At 37.2% G+C, this 17,447-nt stretch overlaps 1 protein-coding gene and 1 long non-coding RNA gene across 2 annotated transcripts; both read right to left on the reverse strand.

Moving 5' to 3' along the window:
* Nucleotides 1–4,098, reverse strand: LOC132860687 (chymotrypsin-like protease CTRL-1). Its single transcript, XM_060891961.1, has 6 exons — nt 3,929–4,098; nt 2,972–2,992; nt 2,586–2,757; nt 1,703–1,959; nt 1,145–1,287; nt 1–1,068 (listed from the first exon to the last, which is right to left on the reverse strand). Exons 1-6 carry the CDS (start codon nt 3,987–3,989, stop codon nt 790–792), a joined length of 933 nt encoding a protein of 310 aa, XP_060747944.1. The 5' UTR covers nt 3,990–4,098; the 3' UTR covers nt 1–789.
* A 7,415-nt stretch (nt 4,099–11,513) lies between these two features.
* On the reverse strand, nt 11,514–14,625 carry LOC132861354 (uncharacterized). The gene is made up of 3 exons (XR_009649926.1): nt 14,567–14,625; nt 13,095–13,171; nt 11,514–11,860 (listed from the first exon to the last, which is right to left on the reverse strand). It is a non-coding gene; the product is annotated as an uncharacterized LOC132861354 (long non-coding RNA).
* Nucleotides 14,626–17,447: the final 2,822 nt, after the last annotated feature.

Genomic DNA, 17,447 nt, shown 5'->3' on the forward strand with positions numbered 1-17,447 from the left:
TTAAATCACATTGTGTTTATTCAGCTATTTCAACAATGGACATTGTCACAAAGCAGATTTACAGTTATTTAATTTATATTTACATTCATAAGAAGCAAGTCAGAAGTGAATGGTGTTTATGTGGAAGAAATATAGAGAGATAAAATGCTCCAAATGGAGTCTATCTTATTCTAGGTCATATGAAAAAGTCACACATGCTTCCAGCAGATGACGCCAGTGGAAAAGAGTTTGAAGATACATGCTGCTGTCACTGTTATATATCAGGCAGAATAAAACCATAAACAAATTCACCAAATTATGTAAAGCATCAAAAATACTGCCAAGCCTGTTTATGTATCTGTTTAAATGTTATTCATTTGATTTTGCACCATACCATCTGATAATGAAAGAGGAGCAACCTAAATTCTGAAACTCAATTTCACACTTAAGGGGTTGCCATTAAATGTTGGAAAACTGATGAGTTGAATTGATGAAGGGTGTACTTTTTTTTTTTTTTTCCATGAATGTATATTAAACATGAATTTATCAGAAATTAATTTGAAGCTAGAAATTCTCATGATTAAAATGTTCTTTGTAACAAATATGCCTAAATTTGCTTTTGAATATTTATGTAGACTTTAGTTTTCAGACACAAGCTTATAGGTTTTGTTTCTTCATTTCACATGAAAATAACCTTAAAATGTAGCTTTGTAGAAAATAAAGTTAAAAATTTAAGTAAAGCTTAAAGTCTGTGTTATGTTAGATTACTTTCTGTGCTTGGTGCTTGTGTCTTTAATTTGGCTAACATCACTAGTAGGTGGATAAGGAAGGGAGAAGGAAGGGGATGATGGTGAAAGAAAGAAAAAGACAGAAGAGGTTGAGGGAGATGTAACTGCCAAATGAGAATGCAACAAATTCCGGTTGATTGTTGTCTGTCTTGTTATTAATCCAGTCTTCATACTGAGACACTCTGGTATACCCACTGGGTATAGATGGGGGAGCACATCCACTTCCAGAGGTAAAGCTCACAATCCCACCCTGAATCCAGATTCCATTAAAATTCACCTCCAGTGGACCTCCAGAATCACCCTGCAGGGACAAAAAGCTGTTATTTAAATATATGCTCCTTTACCACAATTAATTTGACAGGTTTTAGATTTCCTACCTGGCACGTGTCCTGTCCACCCACAGGAGAGATAGCACACATCATACCGTCTGTGATAATAAATGGTGAATATTTTTGTGCACAGACACTGTTAATGACAATCTGCAACTTCACCTCCTGCAGCTTTTGAGCGAGCTGCAAATCTGTGGAGACCCATTATGAATTTTTACCAACATGTTCATCATAATAAGGTGCTGAAAAATCCACACTGATCTGACCAGCTACCAACAATGAAAACACAGGCTAAGCTAATCATACTGTAAGCCATCTTTGCCAGACAATAGAATATTTTTCAGCCACTTTACTCTTACTCTTTCAGTATATATTTTTAATATTTTAATATTTTCTTTTAATATTGTTATCTATGATGTTACAGTATTTGTTTAGAACATTTGAATCCAACATCACACCAGATGGCAGATTTGGCCTATTGGTTTAATATGTGTGGCTTGTTTTTCGGCAATATCTCAAGGCAAGGAATGATAGACTTTTTACTGATTTACTGCTTATGCTGTTTATTTTTCCAAATAATTGAAATAAATTATTTGAATAACTTACTAATATTACTGATTTTACCCCATCCTGTGGCCCAGACATGGGTACCACTTGGAAAAGAACTGTTGCTTGCAGCAAGACACACCGGACGGAAATAATCATTAAACTGCACTGAAGAGGAGAGCTGGACTAGTGCAATGTCATTGATCAGAGTGTTATCATTATAGCCTTCATGGATGATCAATTTAATAGCACTTATTGTCTCCATTACAGTCCCATTTTCAAGTCGTCGTGAGACTGTGATTTGAGGTGCAGTAAAACTGAAAATGAAAAAAAGTGATATTGAGTAATTTGTCACTATCCATTCTATATTTCCCCTTATATTCTACATTCATTCATTCATTCATTCATCTTCTACTGCTTATCCGAACTACCTCGGGTCACGGGGAGACTGTGCCTATCTCAGGCGTCATTGGGCATCAAGGCAGGATTCACCCTGGACGGAGTGCCAACACATCGCAGGTCACACACACACTCACTCATTCACGCAATCACACACTAGGGACAATTTTCCAGAGATGCCAATCAACCTACCATGCATGTCTTTGGACCGGGGGAGGAAACCGGAGTACCCGGAGGAAACCCCCGAGGCACGGGAGAACATGCAAACTCCACACAAACAAGGTGGAGGCGGGAATCGAACCCCAACACTGGAGGTGTGAGGCGAACGTGCTAACCACTAAGCCACCGCGCCCCCCCTATATTCTACATATATTTAAATTATATATTTATTTATGTATGTTTATAAAGTTTACATTTATAAGTAGCTATAACTTGTTTACAGTAAACTGTTGGACACTTTATAAGTTGCACAAATTGAAAATACAAATAATTATATTATTATTGCATAGATACTTTTACTTTTTTCTCAAAAAACATTTCTCACGGTATTCCGTTCTTTTTCAAACAGTGAGCAGCTGTTAAGACCCAGTTCTGACTGATCAGACTGCCACCACAGAGGGTATTTGCTGACCGAACAATAACCTGCCAAGGCCAGGAACCAAGAGCAGCATCTTGACCACCAACAATCTTGTTGTTCAGTGGAGCCTGACCACAAACTGGGAGAAAAGAAAGAGATCACAGAAACAAACGTACACATTCTAACTTTACGAGCAACTATTAACAAAAAAGACAAAAAAGGTGTGTGTGTGTGTGTGTGCATGTGTGTGTATGTGTGTGCGTGTGTGTGTATGTGTGTGTGTGCGTGTGTGTATATGTGTGTGTGTGTGTATGTGTGTGTGTGCGTATATGTGTGTGTGTTTAAGAGCTTACCTCTGAGCTGAGACAGTGAACCTAAAAAAAGGGACACAGAACTCTGAGCTCTATTAAACAATAATGAAGCTGTGCGATTTTACTTGTAGCTGTTGCAGATTACAATGAGAGAAAAAAATCCTTCAAGACTTTTAATTAGATATGTTTGGGCACTCTTAAGAATCTTCTGTCTTGTGGAACAAGTTTGGGATTCGATAAAGAGCTTATACAGTTGTGTGCTTCTAGGATGGGTGTGATCACATTTAGAAGATCACATACGTATGCCCATATAGTGAACAGAGTGTTTGTGTAAAGAATATGTGCTCAATGTCTGTGCTAAATAAAAAATAGCAAATAGTAATTCAATTTCAAAGATATTTTTTAGTTAATCATTTGTAACACATCCTAATAAAAAGTCTTTGTCATGGAATAAATTAATGATATTATTATAGTGAATATGATGAATCACATTTTTCATTCAAATTGCATAAGAAATTAGTTTATATTAAAAACTTACCAATAACAAATATACAGAGCACTTCAGTTGGCCATGAGCAGGGTTAGTAATTATACTTTACAAATTCCAACAGCTCCAGGGCAAATATAGAAGAGTAAATAAGTGTTTGCATTTTGGTCTTAGTGTTTAAACAGCACTTTATATCAACCATAAGGTTTTTACTTACAAAATGACGATTATAGTCACATTTTCAATTTTTCAGACAAATTCCATTGCTAACTACTTTATTAAGCAATAAACAATTTAACAGTATAACAGCATTTTTCTCGAGAGTCTCTTCACAGTGAAGTACTGGATTTGTTTAGTTTTATTAAGTATGCAAATGTAAATGCAAATTTAATTAGATGATTCCTCATTATAAATTTTATAAATTGTAATGTGTATACTTTGAAGAAAAAAAAAGACTCATTAATTTGTATTTTCTTGCTTTAAATATAATATGTACTTCCTTTTACACATACCTGTAGCATTAAGGAATAGTGTGCATACAACACACACGACTTTCCACAAAATGATCTTCATGGTGTACTCTTTCCTCTGGCTCCTGTTGTTCTGTGTCTCTAAATGTTTTAGATGTTTTCTGTTAATCCAGGCACATATAAAGCTACTTTCTTCCTGTCTAACCGGCAATACACCCTCCCACACTGACACTGAACCTTTCTTTCCTTTATGTTTTAACTCAAAATTCTAAGTGAAAGCAAAACTGACTTGAGATCAGGAGGAAATATACCAAACAAATAACAAAACAGATATCTTCCTTGGAAAGGAGAGCTTTCTTAGAACTGGATTCACTGATTTATGTTTGTAGTAAAATTTTATCTGATATATCAGAGGTATTCAACTAAAATTTAAAGAGGTCCAGTAAGAGAAGCAAAGCAAAGCAAAGCAAAGGTCCGGAAGATCATAATGTCTCACTAGTTAGTGTGATATATATTTAAGTAGCCTAGTTGTTGTATCAACATCTGCAAGCAATCAATACCTGACTGTCAAATCAAATAAATTCAGTACAATTCAAAAACCTTTTGACAATATTTATTGTCACGTAACATAGAACTGAACATATGTATGATTGTAGATAGGTATAATGTTCTCTCATTAAATAAATAAAAGAAGGGCTACATTTCAAAATAAGAGAAAATAAATAAAATGTGAAAATTGTGTATGTTTAAATAAAGTGCTTAACTTTCCCTTTTATATCTCAGTGAGAGAACTGAGCTCTAGCTTGGCTTGGCAGGATGTTAAACCTGGGCTTGAATGGAGTCAGGGCCGTTCTCATACACATGTGGAGGTGCTCATTAGTGACCCTGGAACCATATTTAGTTTGGATTATATTCATTGCAGAGAAAGCTGCCTCGCAGTTGTATGTAGAGCCAAACATGGTCAGGATGTATAGGGCTACTTCCCTCAGACCTGGGAAAGCTGTCTCAGGGACGCTGTCTTCAGATTTGAGTGGATATGTTTGTTTAAAACCTGTGTGTTTTGTCTCATAATGGCGTTTCACATTAACACTTTTAATATGAGACACACTGGTTTAGTGTGAAGTGTGAACAGAAATCAGTCTCCGTCTCACTCGTCTGTTTCTCTCCCTTTCTCCGTCTCACTCGTCTGTTTCTCTCCCTTTCTCCGTCTCACTCGTCTGTTTCTCTCTCTTTGTTTTCTACATGTATCGCTATCTATCTTTCACGTGTAACTTTACTCTAATTCTCTCTCATCTGTCTTGCACTGTTGAGTCGCAGTGTTTACTTCAGGAATGCACAGACTTGATTGGTCTGTGCGTTTCCACTACCTTTACCGTAAAGACTGCAAAAGCTGCGCCGGTTAAAATAGAAGTGCTTCGTCAAGTTTTAAATCATAACCTTTTGTTTTGGCCGTAGGTCCGGGTCCGGATTGGACAGCTTCTGGGTCCGGACCCGGACCGCGGTCCGCCTGTTAGTGACCTATGTGATATATATCTCTGAATTTCGAGATGTCACCAATTCGGTTTTGATCCCACAGAACTAAAATGTTTTTCCACGTTTGTCACTTACATATGCCGTTAGTTTTCTCTGAACAATCCACTAATAATTGGTTATAGAAAGTTCTAATTACATTTTTCCTGGAACAATTCATTTGAGATTTATTTGAGATTTCTTCAAATTTAAGGAAATTCATTGACTAGACTGATGGCAATAAAACTGAGTTCCTTTTTTGAAATAGATTGTGCCACCAAAATATTTCTACATCTGGTTATTATCAAATTCAGACATAAGTGGCACATTTCTCCATCCATACTATTTCATAGATCCAGTGTGCACATAAATTCCAAAATAGTTACACATTCATGTATGGAACTATATACCACAGTCAGTCATCCTTCTGTTCTTGAAATGTTCTCTCTGGGTTTGTGCAGATTTCATGTCATTCTTGTGAATGAATAAAAATCTTGGATCTGAGGAATGAGGACCGCTCTGCATGTTTGCCATGTTGGTTTGCTCTAAGTTCAGTTTACTGGTGTGTCTTAAGCACCAGTTTGTCACAGCTGATTTACAAACTTAGGAAATATGACTGAACAGAAACTCCAGGTCACTCCAGAGTTGTCCAGGAGAGCGCGCCCAGGACTACATTTACAACCTGAGCACCAGCACATACACAATTTCCTACAGCAACCGACAGATGGTCCCACCGTCTCTTAGGGTACAATGAAGTTACATATCAAATCTATTCTCTATTCTGGCACCTTGGTGTCCTAGTTGGTTGCGGACAGCCAGACTCAAAAAATGTTTAAAACATCTAAAGACCAGCCCTTTCTTGAAATTCTTAAATTAATACTTGTGTTGTCTGTGTGCTTTTCCTGGTATATTGCCTCCCAACTGAGTTTTTAGACTGATGGCATTCTTTGTCTGTGTCCTTGTGAACCAGTATCATGATGTATTCATTTATAGAGACCTTACACATATATGTTTCTTTGCTTATGCATGTTTCCCAAATGCCACAAATGTAAATGATCAGATTCAAAATCCCTGCTGTCAATGTTACACTCTGACAACACAAACATTTTAAAGCTCCAGACTCCCCAAACAATTTTAAACAAGATATAGCAACGCAGCAGTGTATGTAGTATAGATACTATTACACTTGAGACTGCAGAAAACTAAACTGCTTCTCTGACTGCCGTTCATTACCATAACATCACTGAGACCATTCTTTTTGACAGATTTGATTTCTCTAAATTGTTAGAGGCACAAATACCCTGCAGGCAGCAATTTTTACCTACAAATTACCAACAGCTGCTAGATTTTACTACAGCTTACTTAATGTCACACAATGTGTATTGTTCATTTATCCAATCCTCTTTAAATACACAATTATTACACAGTTATATAGAAGCAATCATTTAAAATATGTTGTTAGTAGTTATTTAAAATAGTCTAGGAGATAAATATATAAATATAATTAGACATTAGACATACCCTTTTTCACTCATCTGATTTTTATCTTTATGCTATGATGAAACATTTCTATTTTGCACGAGGGCCACTGTGGTTTAAATGGTTTGTTTAGACTTAAATGTAAATTTAATAGACTTAAATAGACTTAAATATTCCATAAGGTCTGTTCACAACTGGCACGTCCTACCTTAGACAGCATTTCCCACTACCTATGCTAGTTGGGGAAATATCTTTTGAACAGAGTCCATTAATACAGGTGCAGAGAAATATAGAATCTTGGTAAGCCAAGCTACATTGAAGTTTCTCTCATGACTCAAGGTAGATTTATATTGCTCTTAATTTGCCACCTGCATGTACACTCTATGACTAAAGGTTTCTGTACACCATAATACCCATATGTGTGTCTTCACCATCATACCCATATATGTGTCTTCTTCACCATCATACCCATATATGTGTCTTCTTCACCATCATACCCATATATGTGTCTTCTTCACCATCATACCCATATATGTGTCTTCTTCACCATCATACCCATATATGTGTCTTCTTCACCATCATACCCATATATGTGTCTTCTTCACCATCATACCCATATATGTGTCTTCTTCACCATCATACCCATATGTGTGCCAAATTGTTGACACAAAATTGGAAGCACAAAATTGTCTTTGTATAGTGTAGCAGTATAACTTCACTTATCTGGAATTAAAGTGCCCAAACATGTTCCAGTATGGAAAATGCACAAACAGTAATGTCTATTAAGACCGTTTATATGAACTTAAGATTTCAAATGCATTTAATTGAAAACCTTTAGTTCATTGAACTAACAGTTTTTAATGCAGTAGGTACATTAAACTTAAAATGTTTCCATAAATTTTTTCCATAAAGGTTTTTCAATCAACCTGTAAGGGCTTACAGTGCTGTTACTGTATTTCATCAAGTTTTCAAAGACTGACAAAAACAATGAAATACCTTAAGTACCAATTACCCAATTTTAAATCTTTAAAACAGTATTTTAAAACTTTTTCAAATATTTAACAAGCACAGTGTTGTTATACTGTATTAATAAGGAACATGAACATTTGTCCAACCCTAAGGCATAGCTCAACAAAAGGAAAGGGAACGTTTTTTTATCTAACGATTCTGAAAGTGACCCAGAAGAAACATGAATTTACCGTACCTGTTTACATGGTTAGCTGATTTGTAACAGCCAGAATCTTGCCCTTCAACTCCTTCTTGCCTAAACCTAGCAAAACTTGCTGAATGAAAAGAAAGGTGTTGCCCATGCACTTTGGGTAGTCTAGGTGCAGTGCATAAGTTAAACCAAAAAGAAGACACATGGCCTGGGGTATGTTGTCTAAATTGTCCATTACAACATTCCCCTCCAAGATGATTCCTACTGAGGATGGGTTGAGACGGAGGGACAGGGGTTGCAGAGCCATCTGCATTTTCCAAGCTGAGGATTCCAACTGGCACATGTTGGTACGAGTCTCCATCATCAGAAGCCTGGACAAGAGATTGGAGATTACTAAAATACATTTTAGCAGTATACAATTTTTTTCTAGATATTAATTTTATTGGACATTTTTTGTTTAGTTGTATGCAAGCATAATTCTTTGTAAATTATGTACACAAGTGCATCCAGGAGTTCAGTTATATTTAAACATTAAAGTACACTTTTGTATACAAGTCTTTGCATATGACATGAATTACTGATTTAAATAAAACATTATGAGATTAATCTTGATTGTATTTAAGTGTTTCAAAGGTGTCATGACATGAATTTAAAATTCTCCTGAATGATTTAAAATTAAAACTTCCTCCTCACCCATTTCATTCAATGTTTATGTAAAATATAACATTGTTTTTGGTGTTTTTTTAATTGTTCTTACTAACATAAATGCACAGCAAGGTTTTCATATTTCCAGCTGAAAATATTATAATAAACCTCTGACAGTAAAAATGCATTAGTAATACTTACAAAGCATGCTTTGAAGAACTCACTTTGGTCATCACCAAGAAGTACTGGAAGCCCTCTCATGGCACCAAGGTGTGGTGGTTGCAGATTAAACATTGTATCATTTGTCAACATGAAAGGAAGGCAATTTCTATTAATCATAATTTTAACGGTTACTTAACAGTCTTAAAGGGTTACTTTGCCCCAAAATTAAAATTGTCATTAATTACTCACCCTCATTTTGTTCCACACCTGTAAGACCTTTGTTCATCTTCAGAACACAAATTAAGAGGTATCTGACTTGTCCATAAACAGCAATTTAACCAGCACTTTCAAGGTCCAGAAAGGTACTAAAGACATTGTTAAAACAGTTGAAGTGCCTGCAGTGGTTTAACCTTAATGTTATGAAGAGACAAGAATACTTTTTGTGCACAAAAACTAAAATAACGACTTTATTCAATAAAATACTCTCTTCTGTGTCATTCTCATACACTGTTTATATTCAGAGCTTCCAGGTTCTACATCAGAATGTCAACTCATTATTGATGTAGAACCTGGAAGCGCTGGACGTAAACATTACAAGAGAATGACACAGAAGAGAGGATTTTGTTAAATAAAGTCATTATTTTTGTGCACAAAAAGTATTCTCGTCGCTTCATAATATTAAAGGATTAATCCACTTTCAAATAAAAATGTCCTGATAATTTACTCTCCCCCGTGTCATCCAAGATGTTCATGTCTTTCTTTCTTCAGTCGAAAAGAAATGAAGGTTTTTTATGAAAAACATTCCAGGATTTTTCTCCTTATAGTGGACTTCAATGGCCTCCAAACGGTTGAAGGTCAAAATTACAGTTACAGTGCAACTTCAAAGGGCTTTAAACGATACCAGACAAGGAATAAGGGTCTTATCTAGTGAAACGATCTGTCATTTTCTAAAAAATACAAATGTATATGCTTTATAAACACAAATGATCTCCTTGCAAGTGCTTCCGTCTTCTGTATTCTTCAAAAAGCTTACGCTGTATGTCCTATGCCTTCCCTATTCAACTTACAGAACGAACGCGTTTCCGTTTTTTCGTGTAGGACATACAGCAAAGCTTTTTGAAGAATACGGAAGACGGAAGCACTTGGAAGGCGATCATTTGTGTTTATAAAGTATACACAGTTGGGTTTTTTTGGGTTTTTTTTAAAGAAAATGACCAATCGTTTCTCTAGATAAGACCCTTATTCCTCATCTGGTATCGTTTAAAGCCCTTTGAAGCTGCACTGAAACTAATTTTGACCTTCAACCGTTTGGGGCCAATTGAAATCCAATATAAGGAGAAAAATCCTAGAATATTTTCATCAAAAACCTTAACTTCTTTTCGACTGAAGAAAGAAAGACGTGAATATCTTGGATGACATGGGGGTGAGTAAATTATCAGGAAAATTTCATTCAGAAGTGAACTAATCCTTTAAGAATGAACTACTATAGTTGATATGACTATTTTAACGATTTCATTAGTATCTTTCTGGACCTTGAAAGTTGAGGTTAAATTGCTGTCTATGGAACACTATCTAAAAATAACCTAATTTGTGATCTGAAGATGAACGAAGGTCTTACAGGTGTGGAAAGGCATGAGGGTGAGTAATTAATGACAGAATTTTAATTTTTGGGTAAACTAACCCTTTTAAAAATAATCATATCAGAATGCATTTTAAAATTAAGCAAACAATGGCATCAACTTAAATGTACAAACCTTGGCTTGTTGCAGAAGATCTGCCCGGCGAGACCTCTCTTTGACCTGAAGATCTGAATCAGTTGTGGACAGTGACGATCAAGAGACCCATAAAATTCTTGCTTAAGGTTTTTCCCAACCACCCGGCTGAATTCATGATACACCTGAAGTAGTAAAGGAAAAAAACATTTGTTATGAGACCTGTCAAAAATGAACAAATGTCAAATTAATATCTAACCATCATGTTTATCAATACTCATTTCAGTACAAATGTTGCAAACATTTCCCTTTACCTGACTTTCTCTAAAAAGTGCTGGCCAACGTTGAAGTATTTGGCTTACAGGAGGCTTGTTGATCACAACATCCTTTCTCCTCAAAGACAGAGTCATGTCCATCTTCTGATTAATAAAGACGGCATCAGGGTTTTTTCTCTTCATTTCGTCCACCAACTGCTGTCTGAGCATTTCAAGACTGGAAGCATCCTGCCCATCTGGGAGGTCAGGTAAGTAGTTGACCTCCCCTTTCCTTGGCTTCTTAATGTTCTTGTTAGGTGGATCACTGCTCGTAGAGTATCTTCCTCTTTTCCCAGCATTAACCATGATGTCTGTGTGTCCAAGGCTCCTCATTTTGGATCGTTAATTTCCCATTTTGTCTTTCAAACTGTTTGTCCATCCACAATATCCAGAAGGCGATCCTGGTTCTTGAAGGCAGGGGTGAGTATTGACCAGAGCCTTTGCAACAGCTCGTAGATCCCCAGTAGTTGGGTATGCTTTGCAGGAATATATGGTCTCTGCAAAGAAGAATGTCATGTTTCAATTCCTTTGTCACTTTTAGGTGCGTAACATCTTTCAAATAGATTAAATTTGCTTGACGCTGCCTAAATTTAACATCAACAGAGAATTTTGGAGTCAAAAAGATATCAGGCCATTGCATTCTCTTTTCCTGGGGTAATTCCGAGGTCAATACTGTGTCTGCAGTACTTGGAGCATCACTCAACATATCACTTGATGTCTCCATTTCACCTGAAGAGAGTGGCACCAATTCAATCACCGGAATGATTTTCACAGCTGGCTTCTGAGGGAGCTCTGACAAAACGGTCAGATTGCAAAGTTCGTTATCAAACTCGGGATCTTGAAAATGTAAAGTAAAATTGTAGTCCAGTCTCAGAGTGTTTTTTAAACAACTAATTAATTCTTCAACTGAGCCTGGCTTGGTTGTCAGCTTTACTTTTCTGATATCAGCTTCTGTAAGAATATCTCGCAAAGTCATGGTTTCTTTAGAAGCCATCTGGAAGGAAAGCACAAAAGAGAGTTCATTTAGCAAAGAATAAAAGGCTTCAATGTCACCATCAGTTTACCATGTACACTATAGGCTGAAAGTGGAAGAATAGCATTCAGGTCTTTAAGCTGAAGTATGCAAAAAGATGGCATATCTGGGCAGCAAAGCTCAAAAGAACAAAGGTGCTCATAATACCATGATGTCATCACTTTGCACACAAAAAGTACCTCTGTATTCACTGCAACAATGTGAGTAATTTGCTTAAAATCAGGTAGCCCTGAACATGATCCAGCTGAAAGTATCATGTCTGTCTTATAATCAGTCCCATTAATGCAGACAGATGGTGCAACAAGAAGTGCTTGAGCTTGAGGGAGTTTTTTTCAAGTGCTCTTTGAATGTTCCCTGGGAAGGTGGTAACTAACACTGGTATAACCTTAGCCATTTCCAAGTCCATCTTGAAAAAAGAACTGCAGTCTAGCTGATGGCTAAGAGCCCTCTGGTGTTTCAGTGCAAGTGTCATGGCAACATTCTTGAAGTTCTGGGCATCACATATCACCTTTTTGAAAAACTTATGTTTTCCTTCAAAACGCATTGTCCAGACTTCAGTAAGTGGACCATGTACCCTAATCAGTTCAGCGTAGTGTTCAATGTAGTGGTGTTTTGGTCGTAGTGTAAAGTCAGGGAAGGTTGACTGCAGAAGGTCCCTATGCTCTGCTACTTTGTAGTCAAGGATGTTTAAAGACTCTTCATTAAACTGAGGTGCCACAACTAATGCAACAATGTCCTTGAGGAGCATGAGTATTTCCCATGTGTTGTCACACTCAGGAATGTTATGGCCAATAAGCAGAGGAAGAAGCCTTATTAGACACCAATTCTCATGGCCATTTCCCCCAATTGTGCCCTTGGTTAAGGCCTTTGAAATCAGCTGAGGCTGATCGGTTTTGTCAGCAAATGTATAAGGAAATGATCTGATAGCATCATTCAACACATCTAAGGTGATGTAGTTCTTTGCCATCAGGTCTTTGAGGCAAAGAGACAACTCCATTGGGACTATTCCCTCAAAGTCATCATGTAATATGTCAGGGGGATAACCACCAATGACATGAAAATGCTCCAAATTTGCTGTGAGTGGGCATTGTCTTCTCACACCTGTGTTTCGACCTGAATTTGGATCCTGCAATGCTTCTTGCACATGCCTGTTGTGTTTATCTCTCTGTCTGAGTTGAAATGCGCCAGATCTTACCTCTTGGTGTTGTGTGTCAATCCTGGATGCCATGCAAAATCTGCAAAACTTGTCCACAATGAAGCTTTCATAAAATCCTGCAAGAGAATGGGCACCGAGGTTATCTGCTGACACAAAGAGTACTGTCCCTTTAACACTTCTACCAAGATGTTCAATGTAGACCCCATGCTATTCGAGAGTGGCTAAATCACAAAGATGTGGGTACAGAACACTTTCATAACCACACTCTTTAACTGTTTCAGTGTTGCACAGAAGAGCAAACTGAATTGAGTTAAGTGTGGATCTGTATTTTCCATGCAAGTTTGCAATAACCCAATAAAAGTGCACACATCTTATGTTTTCTTTTAGATGTTCCTAAAGGGTTAGCCACTTCGAAATCATCAATGTACAGACCCAGTGCGATTGTGATTTCATCACAACTAAGAAGTGCATTCTCTCTAAAGTTCGAGCCACCACTACATGTCCTATATTCATGTGTTTTATGTTCTTGTTTTGACATAGCCTTATCCAAAATGTCTTTCTTGTTTAACAGTTTTTGTAGCATCTGTAAGAGCGGAACATACGCTACTGTTTTCCTTCCTTTCTCAACAACAAACTCTATAGGCATTACCAGAGGAAAGTTGCGCATTACATATGATGCTCTCCATTTACTAGTTGCAAGACATCCATTTTTTCCACATGATTTGGTCAATATGTCACTCTCTGCCACAGTCTCAACCACCTCTTTCAAAACTGACTCAACTACATCTCCAAAGTGTTTCTGAAGAACAGCCTTCACATTCTTGTGCAAAAGTGGCAGGGACAACTGAACTATTTGGCAAAGCTGTTGTATTACTTCCTGAACAGAGTTCCCTGGCATGGTTTGCATTTTTAAAAAAAGAGCTGCTAAATTATGTTCCAATTGTTCTCCTAAATCTTGAGATTGTGTTTTGCTTGCTTCTGCATTGAAATCATCTTGGCCAAATTCACCTGGAAGCATCTCCTGCACTGCACAATCCTGAGTGTCAATTACACTGTCATCAGTTTCATTCTCATTACTCTCTATTCTTACTACTAACTCTGGTTTAAACATTCTCTCATTTTGATCTTGGTGATGCTTACTTTTGTGTGCACTGAACGTGGAATATACACTACTTTCAAAGCTACAGCCTTGAAATGGACATTGAACTTTTTGGTGGTCTTTGAGATGTCTACGCCGAAGGTGGGCAAAATATTCAGTAATCTGATAGGGTTCAAGAAAATCACAAAGTTGACAGCGAAACTTAGCTTCAAATTTTCCCTCCGATTGTTGTTAATTAGTTGTTGTATGAAAAGGGGATAAGTGTATTTTAAGGCTATTGAAAGACTAAAACTACATAAACATTCTTGATACAGGCATGGAAAAGGCTGGCTTCTTGCATAGCTCCCATGTTTAAGTCTGTAATGTTTTAACAAGTATCCCCTTTTGTCACAAGCAAATATGCAATACTTACATTTCCAGATCATCTTGATTAGCCTTGCTTTGAAGTTGAATCTGCAGAGTAATAAAAAACATTAGATTGCTTTTTAAAAAAAAATAAAAAAATTATATCTTTTGATCTGTTATCTACAAAATTTCTATCCAAAATAAAGTACTATCTATTTATTTATTTAGCATGTCATGATACAACAGACTCGCATTAACTACCTCGGGTCACAGGGAGCCTGTGCCTATCTCAGGCATCATCGGGCATCAAGGCAGGATACACCCTGGACGGAGTGCCAACCCATCGCAGGTCACACACACACACTGTCATTCACTCATGCAATCACACACTACGGACAATTTTCCAGAGATGCCAATCAACCTACCATGCATGTCTTTGGACCGGGGGAGGAAACCAGAGTACACGGAGGAAACCCCCATGGCACAGGGAGAACATGCAAACTCCACACACACAAGGCGGAGGCGGGAATCGAACCCCCAACCCTGGTGGTGTGAGGCAAACATGCTAACCACTAAGCCACCGTGCCCCCCTATCTCAGAAACTAAACAAAATAATGTCTGAGATTCCTAGTCGTAATTACGACTTGGGGGTCATTCATATTCCCCTATTGGGAAATGTATATTTATAATTATTCCGATAGCATGTGAGTGCCCATTATTCACATTAGTCAAATCATACTTTACTTAATTGTTAATGACATTAAATGCCTCAGTAACATGTTTCATGCATGTAAAGATTTCCTGTATATAATGAAGAATCTCAATAAAATTAAATCACATTGTGTTTATTCAGCTATTTCAACAATGGACATTGTCACAAAGCAGATTTACAGTTATTAAATATTTACATTCATAAGAAGCAAGTCAGAAGTGAATGGTGTTTATGTGGAAGAAATATAGAGAGATAAAATGCTCCAAATGGAGTCTATCTTATTCTAGGTCATATGAAAAAGTCACACATGCTTCCCGCAGATGATGCCAGTGGAAAAGAGTTTGAAGATACATGCTGCTGTCACTGTTATATATCAGGCAGAATAAAGCCATAAACAAATTCACCAAATTATTTAAAGCATCAAAAATACTGCCAAGCCTGTTTATGTACCTGTTTAAATGTTATTCATTTGATTTTGCACCATACCATCTGATAATGAAAGAGGAGCAACCTAAATTCTGAAACTCAATTTCACACTTAAGGGGTTGCCATTAAATGTTGGAAAACTGATAAATAAAAACAATGAATTGATAGATTTTCCATGACTGTATATTAAACATGAATTCATCAGAAATTAATTTGAAATGAGAAATTCTCATGATTAAAACGTTCTTTGTAACAAATATGCCTAAATTTGCTTTTGTATATTTATCCCCTCTGCAGACCTGGAGTCAATTTGACTCATCTGGAAAGTATAATGTGTCATAACTTGGGTTTCCTTTCACATATTTGCCTGAAATTTACCAGGATTGTTCCAAATGATGAACTTTGCAAGTAAAATTAATTTTGTGTATTTTTGTTGAACTATGTGTTCGTAAAATAGTCATCCTCAAGTCATCCTGGGTCAATTTGACTCGGCCACATTTAGAGGGTCAATAGGTCAGACTTTTGCCCTTTTCAGTGCAATGAACATACGTACAGACACAAAAATGCACACATAAAATGTCCACTAACACACGCACCCAAAACACACATTCACACACCACACACACACACATGCACACACACATACACACACACACAAATTGGGCATTGCATTCATTAGGCCTCCAGAAAAAAAAAAGCTACACATTTGTAAATATTTCACACTTTTGATATGCCTTCGAGGGGGGGCACGGTGGCTTAGTGGTTAGCACGTTCGCCTCACATCTCCAGGGTTGGGGGTTCGATTCCCGCCTCCGCCTTGTGTGTGTGGAGTTTGCATGTTCTCCCCGTGCCTCGGGGGTTTCCTCCAGGTACTCCAGTTTCCTCCCCCGGTCCAAAGACATGCATGGTAGGTTGATTGGCATCTCTGGAAAATTGTCTGTAGTGTGTGATTGCGTGAGTGAATGAGAGTGTGTGCGCCCTGCGATGGGTTGGCACTTCGTCCAGGGTGTATCCTGCCTTGATGCCTGATGACGCCTGAGATAGGCACAGGCTCCCCGTGACCCGAGGTAGTTCGGATAAGCGGTAGAAAATGAATGAATGAATGAATGAATGATATGCCTTCAACTAGCAGAGGGCAAAATATGATCTACCGAAATGATGCTACACACACACGCGCACACACACACACACACACAGTCAAACACTGTTCAAAGCATTAGGCATTGCATTTCAGTTGGCCTCCAGACAAAACAAAAGCTACACATTTGTAAACATTTCACACACACACAGACACACACACGCGCACACAAACACACACATACACACATACACAGCCAAACACTGTTCAAAGCATTGGGCATTGCATTTCAGTTGGCCTCCAGACCAAACGAAAGCTACACATTTGTAAACATTTCACACACACACACACACACACACACAGGTTCATATTTTTATAAAGAAGTTCAAAAATAAAATACATGTGTTTTGCAAATCATATTTGTTTCCTCTCTCTTATTTATGAATTTAGTTGCATCAGTCAGCTTTGGCCTGGAGATATGCTGAGTAATGTTTGACATTTACCAGTCAGTGGTTATCCAAAATAATATTTCATTTCTAATAATAAATAATTTCTGCATATTTTAATCAAAAACATGGCATAATTTCATAAGGTTTAAATTAAGGTTTATAAATTAAGTATAATAAAAAACATAAGAAGTGTAAAAGAAGTTTTATTCACATGAAATTATGGCATGTTTTTGAGTGGTGTGTGTGTATGTGTGTGTGTGTGTGTGTGTGTGTGTGTAGCCTG

This window comes from Tachysurus vachellii, chromosome 18, assembly GCF_030014155.1.
Source record: "Tachysurus vachellii isolate PV-2020 chromosome 18, HZAU_Pvac_v1, whole genome shotgun sequence".
In the NCBI taxonomy this organism is placed as follows: Eukaryota; Metazoa; Chordata; class Actinopteri; order Siluriformes; family Bagridae; genus Tachysurus; species Tachysurus vachellii.

Coding starts and splice junctions, on each gene's coding strand:
- LOC132860687 (XM_060891961.1), bottom strand. CDS start 3,989: ATGAAGATCATTTTGTGGAAAGTCGTGTGTGTTGTATGCACACTATTC. Junction 2,758..2,971: donor TTCACTGTCTCAGCTCAGAG/GTAAGCTCTTAA, acceptor CTTTTCTCCCAG/TTTGTGGTCAGGCTCCACTG. Junction 1,069..1,144: donor GTGGACAGGACACGTGCCAG/GTAGGAAATCTA, acceptor TTGTCCCTGCAG/GGTGATTCTGGAGGTCCACT.